The 23,210-nt window shown below is 40.2% G+C and overlaps 1 protein-coding gene across 1 annotated transcript; it reads right to left on the reverse strand.

Annotated features, from left to right (window-relative positions):
• Positions 1-4,287: 4,287 nt before the first annotated feature.
• LOC132816803 (homeobox protein CDX-1-like) lies at positions 4,288-11,280 on the reverse strand. Its single transcript, XM_060826762.1, has 3 exons — positions 10,854-11,280; positions 5,772-5,917; positions 4,288-4,479 (listed from the first exon to the last, which is right to left on the reverse strand). The coding sequence occupies exons 1-3, from the start codon at positions 11,278-11,280 to the stop codon at positions 4,288-4,290; spliced, it is 765 nt and encodes a 254-aa protein (XP_060682745.1).
• Positions 11,281-23,210: the final 11,930 nt, after the last annotated feature.

The raw sequence follows: 23,210 nt of genomic DNA on the forward strand, positions 1-23,210 counted from the left end.
CTTATCGAGCTTCTGCCTTTTAAATCCTTAATGAGCCAGTTCGCCATCTGTGTCGCCGTGTTAATGAGCGAGACACTTGAAGCCATTCCTATTAAGATTTAAGATGGTAAGAATTCTGTTATAAGCAACGGAATCCGTGCATTCTAAAGGAATTTGTTTGATAGTTTAATGTTGCATTAGGTAGATTCTTTCGTCCGAATAATATCACCAGAGAGGTTTCCTTCCCAGTTATAAGCAGCTGTAAAAGTGAAGACCGCAGCATTAGAAATGAGAGCATTTTTAGATTAGAACCCGAGGAGATTTATTTCCGAAATCGCGCAGTTTGCTGGTTTGACCAGGTGAGCCATTACCTGAAACAAGCTCATGCAATTGTTTAAAATGTGAAAATACGGTGTTTTGTAATTACTAGGAAACAATTCCGTGTTTTTTTAAACAATATACATTTGTGAGAATTGTTAGGCATGCATTTATTGTCCACCATTCACTTGTTCCTTTGGTGGTAAAATGCCTTCTTGAATCACTTGTGCTCACCAACAATGCTGTTCAGGAGACAGCTCCAGGGCCCAGCGACGGTGAAGATGTCAGGGTGGTGTGTGACTTGGAGAGGAACCTAAAGCTGATAGTGTTCCCCTGTGCAACCTGCCCTTGTTTTTCTCGGCGGTAAAGCTTTAGAAGGTGCTATCAAAAAAAAAGCACAAGCAAGTGGCTGCACCTTGCAGATGGTAGGACCAAATGTTTCAGGTACTGGGTCGGAAGCCAATCAAATCAGTTGCTTTGTACTGAATGATATTGAGCTTTCTGCTGGTGCTGTACTCATCCAGACAAGTGGAGAGTATTCTATCACACTCCTGGTATGAACTTTGTAGATGGGGGAACAGGCTCTGGGGAGACAGAGGATGAATCACTCTCCACAGAATGTCCAGCCACTAACCTGTTCTTTTGATCAAAGATGACGATCCAGTCTGGTTTTTGTTTTGGCCAATAGTAACACGCAGGACATTAACAGTGCCTGATTCAGTCATGCTACTGAGTGATTGTCAGGGAGAAGTGGCTAGGGGCACCTCTCATTAAATTTCATTTCCTGACGTTCCTGTAGCCTCTTCAGTAACTGTCATGGCTCAGTATCCATGAGTTACCGCTAGATCTGTGGTCAAATGGTCAGGTTCTTCACCAAGTATAGCCTTGTCAAACAAACAAATACCAACTTGAAGGTAATATTTAATCGCAGACCTTTGATGGTAATCGGGATAAGATTTGGCACCAAATGGGTCACTGTTCAGAATATTTTTTAATGATGTCAATTGTATTTCAAACATCATTATTATGTGGTCATTAGTTTACAAAGTACTTCGTACAAGTGACTTCTTGAGCAAGGCCATTTTATTCCTTCACATTTATCTGTATTCCAGAATTACTGGCACTTTCTAAAGCACAACTTCTCCCTTTACAACCTATTGAAATATTGTAAAAGACAAGCTTGTTCTTTTTTCCCCTTACGTGGCCTCACCCCTCCTGATTTCTAAAATGAACCTATTCTGTTCGATATTAATATGAGTGTGGTGTGTGCTTCCCAAAACTGAACATAGTATTCTAAAGGTATATTTGCTAGTGACCAGTCTGAGGAATGTCGCTTGGCCAGGAGAGGCATTCCTGATGAAGGGATTTTGCTCGAAACGTCGATTTCGCTGCACTTCGGATGCTGCCTGAACTGCTGTGCTCTTCCAGCACCACTAATCCAGAATCTGGTTTCCAGCATCTGCAGTCATTGTTTTTACCCAGGAGTGGATTAGGCAAGTGCACACCTTTTCAGGATTTTACATTATGCCCACCACTGGTCTTGGCAAGGAGAGGTTATGTATGAAGATGTACAGAAGTACAAGATGCCTACTCAACCAGTAAAGTGTTACCAAAGTGGGCTTTTGCCCGAAACGGAGATTTTCCTGCTCCTGGGATGCTGACTTGCCTGCTGTGCTTTTCCAGCACTGATATGGTAGGGCCTGAGACACTGCGGCAGTAAACAGGTCGCTAAATCAGAGTTTTATCAAAGCAAAAGATGCCAAAGTTTCACATACCGCTTTACCCGTGAGTTAACTCACAAACATCAACACTAAACATAAAAAGCAATCTCGTTTTTACTCTGTACATATGCTACTGTTCTGACAGCACATCGCACAGCTTTCTGGCTTATATGACCACGTTGGCTGGACATTACAAGTAGGTACCTATTATTCACTAGCTTGATGTCTGGATATGTGAATAAATTTATTCATCTCACTGTATTTAACTTGTTTAAAAAATACAACTTGTGCAAAGTTATGTGGTGACACTGTTGTAATGTGTAAAGTCTAGACTTGGTGAAGTAAGGATTTGACCATCTGACCACAAACCTCGCGATGGATTCAGGAACACTGAGCCATGTGACAGGCTCCTAAAGAGGACAATGAAATTCAGCGACCCTCTCCAGAAAGATGCACAGAGAACTTGTTTTAAAGTTCTGACTTGTTCCTATGTCGCTCAGGCTTATTAGATAAGGAACAAAATCTCATTTTAGCAAAACAGACTTGCCTAGAAACAGGTAGTATTGGGTAAAGCGTTTAACTCCAAGTTATTAAACTTGGTCACTAGATATCGTGATTGCATTGTATGATTATTCTACGCCACAACTAAATGTTGGTATTATCTTTCTTCCGAATTAACGTGAAATCTCTCATTGAGTGAGTGAAAGGTCTTATTGGAAAATCAATGTGACCCTTTGTATTTGATTTCTTCTAAAGAAGTACGCAAGCTTCATTGGCGCAGATTTTGCTGTGTTACACTTTGCAAATGTGTAATCTCTCCCATCAGAACAATGCGCCAATTTTGCTTTTTATACTTTGCAAATTTCTAATCTTCCCCCAGCAGAACAATGCTGACTTTTGCCCTGCATCCATTGTACAAACAACTCTTCTGCTCAGGTTCGCCATCAAACACAATTTATGGTTTGCCGTTTCACAGCAACGCGTAGCAACGCCAGTCAACTCATCGGCAATAAGATCAATTATCTAGCTCTATTTATTCGATAGTATGTAGGAAGTATCAAAGTACGTTTTCCAGTACACTGAACAAAGTGATAGTGTGACCTATTCTACTCTTGCACACAAGCAGCGGACCTTCTCATCTCAATTGGCTTCAATGTTAAAAAGACTGAATGTCAGTTTATATTAAATTAAATCTTGCCTGAATGCGTATTATTAAATTATTACTGAACAAAAAATAAAAGAAACACAAGTCAATCTCATTTTTGCATGTTGTTGGACAAACGTACTGAGGACGTAACCCATTGCATTTAGTGAAAATTGAGCTTGGAGTATGTTGCCAACTTGTGTAGCAGTTTGTAGGAAGGCGCCCACATTCTACATACACTGTTAAGTGCCAGGGCATTATAACTGCAATTTTCAAAATGGCTCAACATTCTGGATGTCCTTGTGCAGTACACATAGAAAGCATTAGCAGATCGTTAAGCAATTGTGGGTGATCTGGCTATTGTAAAACCAATCCATTAACTTCTGTGAAAGTGCTTTTCTCTCTTTCCAAATGCACCCAAAATGGATGATTTACTACCTTCGATGCCCCCGAGCAACAAGAATGAGTCACCCTCGCCTCCCCTCCCCACACCAGATAAAACAGTACTGCAAAATTACAATCAACAGCTGGGAAAATAAATCAAATCTGTGATTCAGAATTCAAACTTTCAAATCTACAATGTAATAAACTGGTTTGCTTACAACTAGCGTATTAGATTTACAAAAGTATCTTTAAATGAGGAAATACCAACTTATATACATCCAAAGCTGACAAAAGTAATTAAAATAAGTACAATTCAATTCAGGAGCATTTCTGAAGAGGGACGAGATTCACATTTGAAATATCGAAATGCAACTGATTGTGTTTCTGAGACCCAATAACCCAGCTGGCGGCTATGTTAAACAGAACATGTCAGTATTTTTATAATTGGAAAACAGAACAAAAGAATCCAGGTTACAGTTGATTCACATTGTCGGTATGCCCGTGGCAGACCCTCAGTGCTGTTTAGCGATCAGAATCTCATGGCTGCTTCTTCAAGTCTGCAATGAAATGTCCAAACAATGTCAGATATAAAAATGTCCAATGCTTTCATAATGTATCCCTGGAGTGCTGTAAAAACTCTTTGTTGGCCACTGATAAATGTGGAGCTCCCGGTATACGGAGGCGCGGGTTCTCACTTTCTCCCCCTGTGTCTCTCTGTCTCTCTGAAAATCTGAAGGAAGTTCACTGAGAGACCGTGCCAGGTAAAACACCGCTGTTGGCAGCCAGTATTCCGCCGTTAGTAACCGAAAGAGAAGCGGCTGTCCCGGGAGGAGCTGGACTCAGCTGGGCCGAGCCCTGTTGGGACTGCTGTTGCAACTTCTTCTTCGTTAGTTTCCGCTCTTTTGCTCTTCTATTCTGAAACCAGATCTTTACCTGAAAATAACGAACGAAAACTAACTTAGAACAATAGTATCAACTCACGATACAAGCAAATTATGTTCAAAGGCCCAGGAGTGACACGTGCACTGATTGGGACCATTTGGACGGAATAAATTACAAAATAAAATTAAATCGATTTGAATAATTTGAAGAGCACTGTTAAACCATGCAAATTAGAATTTCGGATAATGACGTCGCTTTTTAGGACGCAGTTCTTGTTCGAAAAACAATAAACTTCCATTTAATAATTTTCTTATAACTCGCCAATAGAAACCTGCAAATAAAATTATATTTAACTCCTAGCGATGAATGTACTTCAATACACACGGCGGTATTGCTACTCATTGAAATAAATCAGCCACCTCAGTGGAAATCTATATTAAGTGGGTTGTGCCAAAATATGACGGAAATGCATGTAAAATCGCTGGAAGTACGATACATTACAATTATAAACCTATACTGAAATATCTAATGGGAACTGGACACATTATAGATGGCTCGTTTGTCTGGGACGGTGATTTAATTAAACTTTCTATTTATATCACTAGCTGTTCCGTATACATTTACAAAATTATTTCTAATGTATCAAATTAGCGTTAAACATCATTATGAAAGGATAACTCCGCCAGATGTATTTAAAAATCCCACAACACCAGGCTACAATCCAATATTTTATTTGGAAGCACTAGCTTTGGAAGCGCTACTTCTACAAGAAGCCAGATTTATTGATCATGATAAACTGAAGAATCCAAGTTTTAGTTTTCTTCCTGTTTTTTGAGGTCGCTCTTAGCTCTGTGTGTGGTGCAAATCACAAATACTGGCCTGCCCAGGTGGGAATGAAAGTGTGTTGCTGGAAAAGCGCAGCAGGTCAGGCAGCATCCAAGGAACAGGAAATTCGACGTTTCGGGCATGAGCCCTTCTTCAGGCCCATTTCCTGCCCAGGTAGAGGTGAAATATCCCGGCTTTTACCCCCACCCCGCCCCACATTAGTGATAATTCAATACTGTGAAAGGAGACCTTTTGACATTGCCAAATAAAATCCTCTCAAGATTTACACAGTTATAGCGACTGCATCCTCCCCTGAGATTCGGACATCATATTTATCACTGGATTGAGTTACATTGTCAAATGCAATTTTCAAACGGGGAAATGAGTCAATGCATCCTCTCAATCAGAAGTGGAGAGGAAATGGGTTGAGAAATGACTGCGAATGAAATATGCGAGGGCGCTCTGCCCATACAGTGATGGCGCCGATTGAGGGTGTGTGTTGGCGGGTTGTGACTGACCTGCCTCTCAGACAGCCCCAGGTTCGCCGCCAGCTCCGCTTTGCGCCGGATCGTGATGTAGCGGCTGTAATGAAACTCTTTCTCGAGCTCCAGTCTCTGGTGATCCGTGTACACCACTCGATACTTGTCCTTTGTTCTCGTTTTATCTGCAATGGGAGTAGAAGCCCATAGAATAAATAAAAGCGAAGTGATCTCCACGTTGTTGTGATGCGATTTGTTTAGGGTTAGTGAAACAAGTGAACTTTTTAGAGGCACAAAATTCATAAGATAGATCTGGAAGAGGCATTGACACTGCCTCATCATTCAAATCTATCTGAGGCGTCTGATAAATATTATTGAACCTGCAGTGATTTTGTTTCTGGTGTTGTTGACTTGATTTGGAAACAAATGAACACACACACACATGTTGATGCACGGAGACTTCTGGAATAGCGTGTCCGTTCATTAGCAAAAACCATGGTGACTTGTAAGGATTTCTCCAGTGTACTGAGACTGTTTTATTTTCTCCGATGTAAGCCTGAATTCGCCGCATGTCAAGGCGATTGGTCTGGAGGGGGCTCAACAAACACAAAAGGAAAAATATCGCCTTGCCTACTGGAATGAAAGGTTACTCGAGGGCAATCAGTAGCTGAACCTAAATGTTTAAGCAGGACACAAAATGCAGGAGCCGCCCGGGTTTGAATGCTGTCAAGCTCTGTTCCTCCAGCAGCGAGACGCATCCGAATGCGTCTCTCTAGTTTTATTGGGCTTTTACATTATAAATCTTTTACCTCCCAATGCCTCTTTACCCAACTCTATTCTTCACCGTCTCCTGCTGCCCAGAATTTCTTTCATTGAATATTGTAAAGAATGCCCTGCACGTCTGTGTCAATATTGCGGTCCGTGTTGAAATAAGAACTTGGAAAAATCGGTCAATTGCAAAACAAACGCCACTCGCCTCACCTCGGGCAAACCCAGAGCCTAGTTTGGTTTCTCAGGCTTCTGCTTAGACTAGAACTTTCAAATTAACTCTCGCACCTTCCGGCCCTGATCTCTAATATTACTTGTTGGGGACCTCTACCTTTATATAAGCAAGAGCACAGCGGCAGCACATTAAGGATCAAATGGTTAAAGATTCCGACAGGGCCTTGAGCAAAATTACAAAGGCTTTTCACCCGCGTTTCTCTAGATATCTGCAAGAAATCAAAGTGGTTTCAATTTAGAGAGGACGATGATCTTTTACAAACGCCGTGTAAAGCCCCGCTTCAGATTGAGAATCCGGAATCATTCGTGTTAATCAATAATGAATCTGTGGGGGGAAAGAAAATATGAATCCCGTGTGTGTTTTGCGGTTGCTGTAAGGCCTGGGTTTGAAGTAACAGTGCAATAAAAGGTTGGACCGGTCCCCATTCCTCCAAACGAGTGTGGAAAGCCTATGGTTGGTTTGCCGATGGTATTTGGTGGGGCAAACATGAGTTGCAGAGCGTACTGGTCAAACCTGTCCAGAGAAAATGAAGGGACCATTAAACCATCGGAATAACTTAACACACAACAGTCGCCTCTGCGGGAAATGTGACATGTGAGTATTTGGAGAATGTTCACCATCTCCCAAAAAAAAAGCAGACGAAATGAGACCCTTCTGAGAGCTAAAGCCTGGTTTTAGGTAATAGTTCATCATCCCTGAGGGGACAGCAGACCAACAGGTGGAACTGCAGCTGTATAGTTCACCGAAAGAACTATTTGACGCAAACGGTTGTGTTGGTGAATTAAAACATCATTCCGCTGAAATCTTTTATTCCCCCGGTTGGGACACAGTCTCTTCTCATTTCCCCCCCCCCCCCCCCCCCCCTGTGGCTGGGCGATTTACGCCGGCAGGCTGACTTTGTTCAGGTAATGCGCTGCAAACCACAACAAAAGGCACCCCTGTGAGGAAACATGTCTGACCCAGGGAAGCTGTATACAGCTGTTTCAAGTGGAACACGGCTCAAACAATGCAGTACAAGGCGATCTTATCAAAGAGCATTTTTCAGTGATGGAATAACAACCCCATTCTGTTTGAATTGCCACTCTTGAACAAATGGCGGTGAACCCTTTCATCACAGAGCTCCGCACATTTACATGGAAACCCCCAACCCTGAAGAATGCTGAAGAATTTCAATAGGAACCTGCTTCAAAGATTAAGGTTGGATTTGGGGCGGGGACACACACAGGGCATTTTTAGAATGCCAAAAAAAATCATCTGACAAATGTACTTTTAAAAAGACACATTAATCATCTAAAAACACACGGCTTATCTCACGAAGCAAGAATTATACAAATAATCACTGGCTGGGAAATGGAAGGGTCAGTGAGCTCACTGGGAACAAGATTCTTAATTCTATTTTTATTCGAGTTTACTCAAAACACAATTCTATATAAACTTGATGAAAGTTAAGCAAAAAATGCATTTTACGAAAGAATGTCGAGTCTAATATCGATATTTATTCAAAGTAGAACTTTTTTTTTCGATTTGATTTCTGTAATTTATTTGAAATATCTCCGAAAGCTAGTGTGCCTCCAATTAAACCTATTGGGACTATAACCTGGTGTTGTGTGATTTTTAACTTTGTACACCCCAGTCCAACACCGGCATCTCCAAATCAGATTTGAAATAGATTTACTTCGCAAACCGAAGATGTTAAACAACTGTGATATTTACGGGTGAAGCTGTTATGAGCTGTGCTTATTTATTTCAAAGTTTTAAAAAATGTATTTATAAGAGTTGCATACTGAAAAATTATTTTGTTTAGCGAAGAGATGCTGAATACTGCATTGGAATAATTCTAACACATGTTAATTAAAGTTACATTACCGTAATAGGTTTGATTTAAATAAAGTCTCCGACAACTCAATTATACGCATTTTCATACACGAACAAACAGCGTACCCGTAATGAATTTCCTTACGGACAATCAAGTGAAATTGATTTGAATAGATTTTTTGTCATGAATTCACAGAAACTTTTTGTTTTTTATTAAGTACTCATTTGGATAGATATATGCCAGGGGTAACACTTCGTTAGGCAGATGAGTAATATTTATTGTTCCGTGATGGCCTGGGAACTCAATGGGATCATGCAGAAATGTCAAAGTTCTTTATTTGCTGCGAAACTTGTCACCGTTTTCCGGGAGGGAATCAGAACAATAAGTTGGGGCTTGCTGGCAGAAAAAAGTGGATATCAAAGTAGTGACTGCTGAAAGATTCTGACACTTAGACCTATCAGTAGTTTGAAGAAAGGGAAATCAAATAAATAAAGAAATCTGAGCTCCGTGCAAATCTTCAGGCTAATATTAATCTCCATTACAATGGAGATGTTGCCTGGGTTGCTGCCTCTTCACATTCAGTTTGACCTAAAACAGGAGCTAAACTGACAGCGTTGTCTTTCACTCAACGAGTGAGTCTGGGGACAATGCAAATCAAAGATGAACTTTCGCGCCGTTGGAACTTCTGGCCGTCAAATATAAACCTCAGAAAAATGACTAATAGTGAGAAGTGTAGACCCTCAATAAGCCCTTCGCTAAAGCCCGTTTTAAATCCGCGATTTCAAATTTTAGCCAAGTACCAGATACCTATTCCAAAGCTAGATAACGAAGAAATACTACTTGGAATTAAGAAATGGAAGTTAAAATTGGTAAATAAATAATTATATGTCTGTAGACAAACCAGGGTGAATAAAGCAATCTTGTTTATCGAGTGCCCTTGGAAATAGTTTTGAAAGTTAATGCTCATTAGGAAGCTGGGAGAACTGTATTGCCAATCTTGAATGAACATGTGGCGAAAGGAGACAGCCGTTCTAAGATACAGTATGCGAGTGGTTACCTGTATTCAGATCGGTTATTCATCAAGGTATATAATGATTTAATCCTTGGAAAATAGCGGGTACTAATAAAAATATTTGCTTAATGACACAGAAACAATTGCTAGACGACATCGCTCACTGATTTATATGGCCGAAATTGGTTATAAAATCTTCGAATGTCGATAACAAGGTTGGGAATTATTGCAATTAAAGTATACCTCTACATTTTAAGGGCCTTATCAGGATGTTAATGAATACATTGAGGCGAAAGAAAGCAGAATGAATAGAAGCCACACAACTGCGTTACAAATTTACTGCTGTTCATTTACACATTAATAATATTGCCATTACGTTGGCCTGTTACTGCCAGTGTCCACATGAGAAAGCACCGACTGTAATAAATGCTGCTAACCTTGCAGCACCGTTCAGACATGAAGCCTTTATTTTAGATAGTATTATAGAAAACATTCAGACAAGCTATCGCCTTCTCATTTATTAGCGTTTAAGCGGAATTTCCTGACAGTTTGACAGGGACTGATACATACAGTAAATAGATGGATAGCAGATATTGGTACATTGTCTACATCAACCTTTGCAAGTCCACTGAGTGTCCCCTTAGAGGTAAGAGGAAACGTTGCATTTAAGAAACCGCTAATTTAATGCAAAAATAAGCTTTGTGAACAGGGAACTCTTTTCAGAGTGTTTAACTGAAACTAATGGCTAAAGGTTTCTTTCAAGGGGTGAAAACCAACACCAGTAATATTTACCAACATCGATTCCGATACAGAGATTCTGAGTTTAAAATCAGCATATGAATAAAACAAATGCGATCAATTTCTCGAAGTGTGGTTGGGTTGCGGAAGTGGATTTGTTACAAACACAAACATTTTATTTTCCAGGATGCGCCCTCGCGCTCTGATAACTGGAGGGGATGATCAGAATAATTTTATTCACACACTATCCATACATCTACGTAAAAAAAAGTGACAATTCTAGAGGAAAGCACCCGTCAAATTTGTTTTAAAGATGTGGCCAGTCTTTCCAAATAATTAGTCGACAGCCTAAGAAAGTCGTGCTCTCTAACACCAAGAGCAGGCGAATCTTTTCAGGAGAATCCCTTAGGAGACGTGTCTAGCAGAACTCAACTTTTTACAAACATAGACCAAGGTGAAAGGACTTTGGTAGTGATATCAAAAGGGAGCTCTGAAGCAGTTTGCTCCTTGCATTCTGCCTGGGAAGTTTTTGGACATGAAACACAGTCTTACCAGTAGCTGATAGCTGTTGATTTGGTTTCCTCATCCATTGGTAAGGGTTGCGTCTTTGGCTGTTGGGAGAAGGTTGTTCCAGAAGGTTATTGTTTAAAGGCTGCATGGAGGCAGCTCCCGAGGTCTGAACCGAATTATAATCTGCAGGGTTGTAAGACAGAGTCCCTGGTGAAGTATTGAGGGCATGGACCGGGTTCGCAGGCGCAGCGTAAGCACCCCAGTCCTCCCGGGAAGGACCATAGGGAGAAGGCCAGGATCCGGAAGATTGCGGGTGATTGTCCAAATTGACCCCGGGGACATGATAGCCGGCATAGTCCGGGTACTGTGGCGGGCTGACAAAATTCTGAGCGCCCAGATTGATGCCAGAATGCCGGACGGACCCCGAGTACATGCTCATGTCTTTATCCAAAAGATAGCTCACGTACATGTTGGCGACAGGGAGCAATCGGCATGCTGTTTTGGAGAAATCCAGATTATTCCTTTTTTTCCCTGGTTTGCCTATAGCAGTGTCTCTCCAAAGGATATCAGGGCGATCCGCCCGTGTCCCACATGATTAACGATTGTTTACAAGCTTCTATTAGTAATGGCAAACTAAAGGCAGGTGACGTCAACTACCTCGCACAGCCGAAGATTTGCATTTAAAAAGATAAGGAGAGCGGAGCGACTCGCTCAAGAGCTGCATATTGTTTGAGAAGCTTTCTCCTTCCATTCCAACCTTCCGCACTTTAACCTCAACGTTCCTGATACCAACATCATTAATCACATCCAGAAAGTTTTTTAAAAAAAAACTTTGGAAGGTTAACTGGCTCTGCAGGGTGACTCAGACAGGAATCATGGAAGGGACCAGTCACACAAGGTTCAAAAGATGGCGATTTGGCCAATTACAGGTCACACCGTGAATCTATTAAACATTCATTTTAAAATACATCAGACAGAGTCAGAGAGAGAGAGAGAGGGAGAGGGAGCTAATAATTAGCCTCTTGATAAAATCAGCTGGAACACTGTACACCAATTCAGTGAGCTCTGGATAGGATAAATAGACAAGGTGGAGTGGAGGAGTCCAGAACGAGAGGACATAGGTTTAGAGTGAGAGGGTAAAAACTTAAAAGAGATCGGACGGGCAACTTTATTAAGTAGAGGGTGGTGAGTGTTTGGAATGAACTGCCAGAGGAATTGGTGGAGGCTGGTGCGTTTAGAACATTTAAAAGGCATCTGGGTGGGTATTTGAAAAGGAAGGGTTTAGAGGGATATGAGCCAAGTGCTGGCAAATGGGACCAGATTAGGTTAGGATATCTGGTCGGCATGGACGAGTTGGACCGAAGGGTCTGTTTCCGTGCTGTACATCTCTATGACTCTAACTAGAAGCATGGTCAGATCACTATATATGATGCATATATACAGTATATGTAACGGCAAAGGGGAGCTAAAATAATCAAATATTAATGAAAACATCTTTCTGTCTTTGGAAGGTGAAATAATAATGAGAACTCACTAAGATGTTATCTGTGTTGTGAAATTTGTAGAATTTAGGGAGCAGCGATCACAAAATAGAACTCATCACAAAGAGGTATTTTTTTATGCAAACCGATTATGATGAATGCTCAGTCAAAGAGCTGGTAAATGCATTGATTTGTGTTCATTTCCTTTAGTAGAACAGGAAGCTGGGAGAATTTGTAGCTGCAACAATTATTATTCGGAAATGCTAAAGGTGCAATTGAGTGAAGTAAAATTAATAGGTTTAAAAAACCCAGCGGATTAAAGTCTTTTATTTCTTTATGGTTTGCTCAAGACCCGTGATTCCAATAAGTTTAACAACTACAGCTGACCTGACTGAAATAGAATTAATCGAAACAGAGCTAATTTCATGGAATAAATGATATCTGTCATAGGGTCATAGAGTCATACAACACTGAAGCAGACCCTTCGGTTCAACCAGTCCATGCCGAACATAATCAAAACTAAACTAGTCCCGCCTGCCTGCTCTTGTCCCATATCCCTGCAAACCTGCCTATTCATGTATTTATCCAAATGTCTTCTAAGTGTTGTCATTGTGCCCATGTCTACCAGTTCCTCAGGAAGTACACGCGAACCACCCTCTGTATAAAACGAATTGCCCCCATGTCTTTTTTAAGTCTGTTTCCTCGCACGTTAAAAATGTGCCCCAGAGCCTTGAAATCCCCCAACCTTGAGAAATAATAACTACCATTAACTCCATCTACACCTCACTATTCTACAAACGATCATTGTAAACTGATAAACTTTCGAAAGAAACTTTGGACTCGATTCAGAGCTGCTGTTAATGTTAGGAATATATAGCGAAAACGTGAACAAAAAGCATGCACACATTTCAAAAGAGACGGAACGTCAGTCGAAGGTTGATCGACACATTTCCATAAATCGGATTTCGCGCTTCTTGGAGTTTTCGGTTTGATTTCGCTTGCAATGATATTATTTTTTTTTTAAAATTAAGATTGTATGTCCCATTTTATACCTGAAAGCAGAACGCGTTTGCATTAAACCATCGACTGAACATTGTTTCATTACGAACAAAAAAAAATTCCTGGAACTTACTGAAATATTTCGCCAGAAAAGCTTGGAATGTATTGAAGTCGCGAAGTGGAAGAGATTTGGAAAATAACTCACGCCAAATTGCCGCAAAAATTTCCACAGTCGTTATGTCGAAAATTGATTTTTAAAAAAATGACATAAAGATACTCGACAGTTGCGTTTCGACGTCAGTAAATTCCAAATTTGAAAACTTTACAATTTATTTTTGTTTTTACCCCGATCTGTCCAAAACGGTTTAATCAGATCGGCAATAGTAAACTGATCTGGATCATTGAGGGACTATATTTTAGGAAGGTATCCTCTTTCCTTTTGCACCATGCTTCCAGTCTGAGCGAGCAGCATCGAGGCAAATTGATGCTCGGGCACTTCTGGAAGCACTAACTAATCATCCAGTGTCTGTACTGCAACCTGTCATTTCTCACTTCATACAACTCAATTATTACAACCCAAAGAAAGCCGAATGAAATATGTATCAATTTCAGAATATACTGTATCGCTGCATTATCACAGAAAGGGAAATATTAATTTTAGACTCTCGACTATATTAGTAAAGCGATGGTGCTTTATGTTGTAAACAATCACTGTTAAATATATAAAACCTGCTAACCCAAGTGTTCTAACTGAGGGGTTTGTCCGTGGTTTGTTATTTTATGGTAACATTATGCTAATATTTCAAGCCTTGAGAGGAACGCTGTAAGGAGCAAAACAGACACTAATTACGAATAGAACTTATCTTTCCCCTTCTCCATATACTGGATAGCCGTTTTCTATGCGCACCCCTGGTGCCATCATCACTTAAAAGCATGTTTTAATTTCTGGTGCAGGTTGTGATATGTTATGTCTTCGTCTCGGCGCGTACAACTTTAGGAACCCAAACAGTTCGATCAAAGTTCTGGCTCTGACATTGATATATTTGCAATCATGTTGATATTTTAACCAAACAAGATACCTTTCAATAACATTTGTTTTTAAAACTCTGGAAACACAATCGCTTATTAATTTCGACATAAATAGCCCCTCGAAGATCTTTAACCTTTAGTATCTCTACCAGCATTATTTCTTCGTAATTTCATTGTCTTCAATTTCTGGGTCCAAGCAACAAGCTCATTTTCTGGACTGTTTTTAATGGAACTCTTTAACCAAATTGGAGTGGTGACTGCTGGCTTCTGGCCGCCGAAGTCGCTGCCATGTTAATGGCTAATTTTAAATCAAACCTATGTGAATTTGATGGAGCAGTAAATTCAAAATGCAATTTGAAATAGCGATAAAACTGACAGAAGTTGTTGTCACTTGAATTATATTGCATGAGTGTGCTTCATAAATTCTAGCTCCGAGTTGTCTGTGAACAGCAGTCTCAGAGTGATAAATGACCACTAATCTGACCAGTTATGATCACGGTTAATTTGTTAGACTAAACGTGACTCTAATCTCTGTGGCTTTCCCCACTGCAGACTATTCTGTCTAAATAATGTACAACGTTATTTTTCTCATTATATTTTTTTTAAAAAGCATCTGTCATATTGTTCGGAAAGAGTCCGCCTGGTGTCAGATTGATTTCGGCGACGGATTGAATCGAATTCCGTTTACTTCCGGGAATCTTGTCACATTTCGTTGTGTGATGAGATTCAAAGAGCTTTGAGGGGGGTGGAAGGATGTTATATTTCGTAAATGACCATCCACGCTGGCGCAACCACCACTGTAATATTGGGAAAGCGTTGAAGCTTTTGTGTTTCCAGAGTTTTAAAAGTAAATGTCTTTGAAAGATTCCTGTTTCGCTGAAGGAATTAAAATATCTCCATGTGTGTCCTTGCCTTAATTAATGAAATCAAGAATCTAGTTTCGCTACATTTATTGCCTTCCTAAACTGATTTATTCAATTTGAAATGTTACATTCTTAAAATGTTTTACCCATTCGATTCCCAGTTGAGACTCCACAGTATTGAATTCCTCGTATTGACTGTTTTGAACTTCTGTGACAGGTCTTCCTGCTAAAACTTTGTGGTGTGGGCCACTGGGCTGGTGATATCTAAAAGGAGGAGGTGGCAGATTTTTAGAACTTCTTTATACATTATTGATCTGAAGCTTCAGCTCTGGGCTGTTGCAGACCTTGCTGGTGCATTCTGCTTTCCCTGTCATTCATAGATCATAGATCACAACACAGGACATGAATTGTGCTCTTGTAAAGAATGTTTAGCTCACTCAGTGGGCTCTCTGGCCAGCAGTGAGAGTGGCTAACCCAGCTCCCTTATAGAGTCATAGAGATGTACAGAATGGAAACAAACCCTTTGGTCCAACCCGTCCATGCCGATCAGATATCCCAACCCAATCTAGTCCCACTTGCCAGCACCCGGCCCATATCCCTCCAAACCCTTCCTATTCATATACTCATCCAAATGCTTTTTAAATGTTGCAATTGTACCAGCCTCCATCACTTCCTCTGGCAGCTCATTCCATACATGTACCACCCTCTGCATGAAAAAGTTGCCCCTTAGGTCTCTTTTATATCTTTCCCCTCTCACTCTAAACCTATGCCCTTTAGTTCTGGACCCCCCAACCCCAGGGAAAAGACTTTGCCTATTTATCCTTTCCATGCCCCTCATGATTTTGTAAACCTCTATAAGGTCATCCCTCAGCCTCCGACGCTCCGGGGAAAACAGCCCCAGCCTGCTCAACCTCTCCCTGTAGCTCAAATCCTCCAACCCTGGCAATATCCTTGTAAATCTTTTCTGAACCCTTTCAAGTTTCACAACATCTTTCCGATAGGAAGGAGACCAGAATTGCATGCAATATTCCAACAGTGTCCTAACCAATATCCTGTACAGCCGCAACATGACCTCCCAATTCCTGTACTCAATACTCTGACCAATAAAGAAAAGCATAACAAACGCTTTCTTCACTGTCCTATCTACCTGCAACTCCACTTTCAAGGAGCTATAATTCTGCTCAGCCTGGGATCTGGATCTCTCCTAGCTCTGCCTGAGGTGGTGTCATTTCCTTTACAAATCGGGGTGGTCACTTCAAAATGCAATTTAAAAAAAAATCTCATTCCTTAATGCATACTAAATGTGTAAAAGCTAGGAAGTAGGGACAATTGGTACATGGGGATTGAGCTCTAAGGCATATAGGGAGTTTTGACAAAATACTCAAAACAGGAAGTTGATGAGTGTTGCTCATGTCTTTGACAACAGAGACAGCGAGGTCTGAGACAGGGCCTGAGGGACAACAAGCTCTGAAGGCAGCGGTCCAGAGGCATTTATTAGGTATGAGGTAAGTGACTGGTTAGTGAGTTTCATGGCTTTCTCTCTCAAACCTGAGCTTGTAGTTTAAAGCACACCCTGGGAGATGGAAACTCACCCCTTAATTAGTTAATGTAATAGCAAATAATCATTATTGATATTTCAAAACTTGAAATCTTAGTTAAACAAATACAGTAAAGGTGATGGGAGATGAGGGGCACAGGCAGAAAACACATCTGTAGGGAGTGTCTGTCGCTTGAGGAACAGACATGATGATCTGGAGTCTGAGCTTTGGACCCTGTGATGTGCCAGAGAGGCTGGATGCTAGTTGGACATCTTGTTTCAAGAGGCAGTCACACCTCTTAAATTAATTTCTTCAGGTTTGATTTGTTGTCAAGGACAAGAGGGTGTGATTATGAACAAGGCAGTCATGAGGAGTCCTTGTACTTTTGTCACAAAAGTTTAAGGTTTTGGCAGCCTACGTGGCCGAGAGCAGGGACTGAAAGGTGGACAAGAAAACTGACTACAGCATCTTAACAGAGGGGGCCATTCAAAGTGCAGGACTCAAAAATGAATGCAGTAATTATATGGGGGCAGGTTACAGAAAATGTTTCCCGTAGCTGACAGTGTCAGCTCCTGATGCCTGATTTCAGGTTTCCTGAGTGTGATGATTTGGAAGAGCCAGCTCAAATTTTCAAAGGGTGTTTAAAACTAAGTTTCTGGAATTTTCGGAAAATGTGACAGAAAGTATCAATGAGGAGAATGCTATTCATTTGGTGCACCTTGACTTTTGGAAGGCATTTAATACAATGCCACATAACGGAATTGTGAAAAATGTTACAGCTCACGGCATAAACAAGGTATTAGCAAGCAACATGGATACAATATCAATTGAGTGCTACACAACAGACCTGTGAGGAAAGTTATTGGTCATAGCATAAAAGGGTCAGCAAACAGTATGTGGATTGAAAATTAATTAAGTGATAAGAAACAGAGAGTAAAGGTCAGTAGATATTTTTGGGGCTAGAGTTCCTCAGGGTTTGGTATTGCATTTTCTGGTATAAATTAATTATATGGAACTTGGGAGCAATTTCAATGTTGATGGATAATACTAAACTTGGAAGCATTGTATAATGTGAGGAGGATACTGTAGAACTTCTAAAAGGACATGGGAAACAATGTGCAAGGGTAAGGGGACAAGTTGGTGGAGTGGGTGGATAAGTATCAGATGAAGTTCAATGCCAGGAAAAGTGGGGTGCTACATTTTGGTAGGAGGAAAATGAGCAAGGGATCTGGTTGTATATGCGCACAGATCCTTGAATATGTAGAACAGGTCAAGCAACCAGTAAGTAAAGCATACATTCTCCTGGGCTTTATTAGTATTGAGTACAAGAAGACATAGATGACGTTGAAATATTAGACCTCAGCCGGAGAATTGTGTATAGTTCTGAGCATCAGACTGTAGGAAGGGTGTAAATTTATTGAACAAAGTACAAAAGTGATTAACAAGAATAGTTCCAGAGATAGAAGCTTCAGTTATGAGGATGGATTGAAGGGTCAGTGAAAGACAAAAATGATAAGAAAACAGAATTTAAGGCTCCTTATCTGAATGCATGGAGCATTCAGAACAAGATACATGAATCGATGGAACAAATAGAAATAAATTGGTATAATGTAATAGCTATGAAAGATATATGTTTACAAAGTGAGTAAAGCTGGGACCGAAAATTAAAGAGCATTTGACATATTGAAAGGAAAGTAATAAAGATAAAGAAGTTAGCATGGCTCCGTAATTAAAGGATGAATTCAGTATAATAGTGAGAAATGAGCTTGGCTTGGAAGATTAAGGACTAGAATCAGTTTGGGTGGTAATAAAAGCAACACAAGAAAGATGTGGGAATAGCTTATAGGCCTACTGACAGTAGCTATATGGTATTACACAGAATATATCAGGAAATAATGGACATTTTTAAGAAGTTGCTGTAGTAATTATAGGTGATTTCAATCTCCATATTGATTGGACAAATCACATTCGAAAAGGCAGTCTTGAGAATGAGTTCACAGAGGGAATCTGGGCATTTTCTTGGAACAATAAATTGTGGAATTAATCTTTTCAAACTATTTTTAACACAATAATGTGTAACAAGTCAGAATTAATTCATGATCTCATGGCAATGGATCCACAAGACAAAAATGATCACAACATGAGAGCATTTTACATTCGGTTTGTGGGTGAGAAACTAATGGCCTACTTTAAATGAAGTCAGTTATGAAGGTAAGAAAACAGAAATGCCTAATACAGACAGACCAAATAAGTTATACGTACAATCACAGAAAAACAGTGGTAGATATTTAAGGAGGTATTTCATAACTCAAAATATGGTCCCTCATTGAGAAAGAAAGTCTCTATGGGGGAAGAATACACCATCAATAGCTCACTATGGAATTGAGGATGCTATCAAATGCAAGAAAATAGCATCCAATATCTTGAAGGTTGGTATTGGATTAGAAGATTGGGAAAATTCTAGAAATCCGCAATGGTTAACAAACAGTGATAAAAAAGAAATCAGAATCTGAGAACAATTAGCAAGAACTACAAAAGAAAATATAGTAAGAGTTTCCACAATAAAATTGCTAAAGTAAATATTAATCCCTTAGAAGAGAAGACTGGGAAATTACTAATGGGAAACATAGAGAAAGCAGAGATTTTGAACAAGAATTTAATATCTGTCTTCCAGGTGCAGACAATAAAAGTATCTCAATAAGAACTGAAAGTCAAGGGGTGAAAGGGAAGCAGAATTCAAAATAATAACAATTGCAAGGAAAAGATTACTAGATTTACTAATCAGACTAAAGACTGTCATATTCCCCAGACTGGATAGTCTTCATCCTATAATTTTAAAAGATGTGGCTGCTGAGATAGTGGATGTGTTGCTTATAACTTTTTCAAATTCCTTAGATTCTGTAAAAGTCCTACTGAATTGGAAAACCAGAAGTGTTACATCTCTGCTCAAGAAAGGACTGCCACAAAATGCAGGAAATTATCAATCAATTAGCCTAATATATGTCTTTGATGAAATGCTGGAATCTTTCTAAGGAAGAAATAGCAGAACATGTGGAAAATTACAATACCTTCAAGCACACAATTGACTTACTTTTAGGAAAGAGAAACTGAATTTAACAAGTGTGTTAAGGTTCTTTGAGGATGCAACAACCAGGTCACATCAAGGGATAGAAGTGAACATGGCATTTTGGGATTTCCAAAAGATATTTAATGAGGTTATATATGGAAGGTTTCTGCACAAGATATTGGGAGTAATATGTTAACATAGAAAGAAGATTAGCTAACTAACAAGAAACAGAAATTTGGGATAGAGAGAGAGCATTTTCAGATTGGCTAACGTAACTAGGGGAATGACACAGTGATCAGGATTGGATCTGAACTGTTTATAATCCATATTAATAATTTAAATGGATGGATTGAGTGCACTGTAGAAAAATTTGCTAATGATATAAAGATATGTAGGAAAGCATGTGATAAAGAGGACAAAAAAATGTCACAAAGAGTTACAGATAAGTTAAGTGAGTGAATGAAAATGTGACAAGTGGGATATAATGTGGAAATAAGTGATTCACTCCACTTTGGCAGGAAACATAAAACAGTAATTTACTTAAATGGAGGAAGACTGAGTGCTGAAATGCAGAGGGATCACAAAATGTCAACATGCAGGTACAGCAAGTGATTTACTGTATGGGATGTTCTTGAGATCTCATTGAGAACATTGTTTGCATGGCTTGTTTAGTTCCTTGCTTTGGAGATAGCTCAGTGAAAGCTCACTGGATTGACTCCCAGGATTACAGAGTTTATTTATGAAGAAAGGTTGAGTAGGTTGGGCTTGTACTCAATGGAGTTTAGAAGAATTAGAGGTAAATTTATTGAAACATGTATATTATCACTGGATGCTAATCCAGAGACCCAGGCAATGAACTGAGAATCCAGGATCAAATCCCATGATGGCAGGTGGTGGAATTTGAATTCAATGAAATTGTGTAATTAACAATCTAATGATGACCATGAATCCAATGTCCATCTGGTTCACTAATGCCTTTTAGGGAAGGAAGCTGCCATCCTTACCTGGTCTGGCATACACGTGACTCCAAGCCCACAGCAATTTGGTTGACTCTTAACTGCCCTCTGGGCAATTATGAGTGGGTAATAAATGCTAGTCTAACCAGCAACACCCTCATCCTGTGAATGAATTTCAAAAATTCTGAAAGAAAGGCTATGTATGAAAGATTTTTGATCAAAAGGGGAATGAAGGATCAAAGGGAAGGCAGGAAATTGGAATTGAGGTTCCAATCATCAACCATTATATTATAGAATTGAAGAGAAGTCTCAAGGGTCTGAAGGGGGATTTCCACTCCTATATTTATTTTCTTATGAGCAGAGGGATTCAGGAACCCATGTTCTGAAACCATCAATGCTTGTGGATAGATGCAAAAACATCATTGAATATTACATTTTATCACTAGGAGTTTGGGATACAATGGTTTGGGAGTTATACTATGTTTGTAAGAAGTCCTGTGTGAGGCCCCTTTCTGTCATGGCTGACCATGGGTTGCATCTTTGTTGTTCTAGCTTTCTGCTTCCCTGAAGAGACCAATGCTGGAGTGACAATCCCTGTCGCAGAGGTCACCTCTGTATGTGGTTGTTGATCTGCTAGAACTGCAGAACTCCTTCCTTCATGCCCACTTGCTTGCTGCAGGACTCATCAGCTTCTTTTCCCCTGTTTTGAGGTGTTCGTTCAGGGTGCTTCTCCAACTCGTGTGGTCAGCTGCAAGCCTTTCCCAGGATTCTGTAACAATATCAAATACCTTCATGTCCCTCATGCAGATGTCTTTGCAGCACAGCTGGGGATGCATGGTGGCTGTCTTCCTGGGTGTGAGCTCTCCATAGAGGATATCCTTTGGGATGCGATCATTCTCCATGTGGTGGACATGGCTCAGCCAGCGCAGTCTCCGCTGCCTGAGCAAAGTGTACTGCATATGCTGGGGATGTAAAACATTCTAGTCAAAATATATCTAGAGTACTCCATTTAGTTCATGGCACTTCAGGAAAGAGGTATTGACCTCGAAGGGAATGTAGTACAGATACACCACTTTAATGTCAGGGTTAAAGGGGTTAACAAGATGACTGGTTGCATAAAATAGTTTTGTACTTCCTGGAGTACAAAGGTCTGAGAAGTGACCTAATTGCTGAGTCGATGATGACTAGTGAACACCCTAAAATGAGAGATAGGGCAGTCAGGAATGATGTCAAAAATGTTTACCCACAAATGGACAATGAGGAAAGAAGCAAAAATGTCCACAATGTCAGGTAATCCCAAAGCTTTTCACAGCCAATGAAATATTGTTTGAAGCCTAATTGCTGTTGTGCTACAGGAGTTGGTTGAGGGGCAAATGCATGTTGGGGAAGCAAATGCCCCTTTTCTTATCATTTAATACCCAGCAGAAAGTGGAGAGAGCAAAGTTCCAGAATTGTTACAATTCAGCCCTTTACGGTCTGCACCAGTTCTCCAAACAAGCATTTCACTCGGTGGAAATAGCAGTCTCTTCAAATAACAGCCTAACTCCTGTTTTGATTTGGAGATGCTGGTTTGGACTGGAACCATTCTTATGAACCATTTCTGCACCCTCTCTCATGCCTTTGCATTTTTCCTAAAGACTGGAAGTAATAGTCCAGCTGAGGTAAAACTAGTGTCGTACCCAAGTTCAGCATAAACTCCTTGCTTTTATACAATATACCCCATTAGTAAAGTGTAATAAAGACTATGTTTTATTCATCACTCTCTCAATCCATCTTTCCACCTTCAATGACTTATACATATATACACACAGATCCCTCTGTCCCAGTAAATCGGTGGGGGTTTGTCAGGGCTGGAGGGAATTATTAAGGTGTGTAGTGGGGTGGTGTTGCTGCTGGAAGTCGAGTGTGGTGTGGGTGGTCAGTTGGCGGTGGTCACAGGAGAGTAAGGGACCAGAAAATGCATAGTTATGGGAGGGATTTGGTAAATAAGCATATCAGCTTGATGGTTACCCAGAGTTACACTACAGTTTTAACTGCCTAATTGTTTCCTGGGTAACTTAACGGAGCCAAATTCTCCAACATGTAGGAGGTTTGTTTTGAAGTTTTCAGATGCAGGCAATTGCTCAGTGGAAGCTTCATTTCTTTGGTAATTTGCATGGAGGCAGTGGCACTTGGCAAGCTGCAGGATTTGGGCACACCCTTCCAGTCTGCCCTGCTTCACCGACTCTCTGGCTGCATCGGTACAGTCTATAGGACTTGTCTATGGGACTTGAATTCACAACTTTTATTACTTGGCTTTCTGCACTTTGAACAGTTAGATCAAGGGCATAATTGGGGTTCGTTCAATAAATTCCGCCTATTATAAGTAATAAAACAAGCATTCCAATATTTGGGAAAAAGCTGGAAATAATACACAGAAATATGGTTCTCAGTAATGTATGAAGAAATGAAATCAAACAAAATGAA

This window comes from Hemiscyllium ocellatum, chromosome 6 (assembly GCF_020745735.1).
Source record: "Hemiscyllium ocellatum isolate sHemOce1 chromosome 6, sHemOce1.pat.X.cur, whole genome shotgun sequence".
NCBI classification, from domain to species: Eukaryota; Metazoa; Chordata; class Chondrichthyes; order Orectolobiformes; family Hemiscylliidae; genus Hemiscyllium; species Hemiscyllium ocellatum.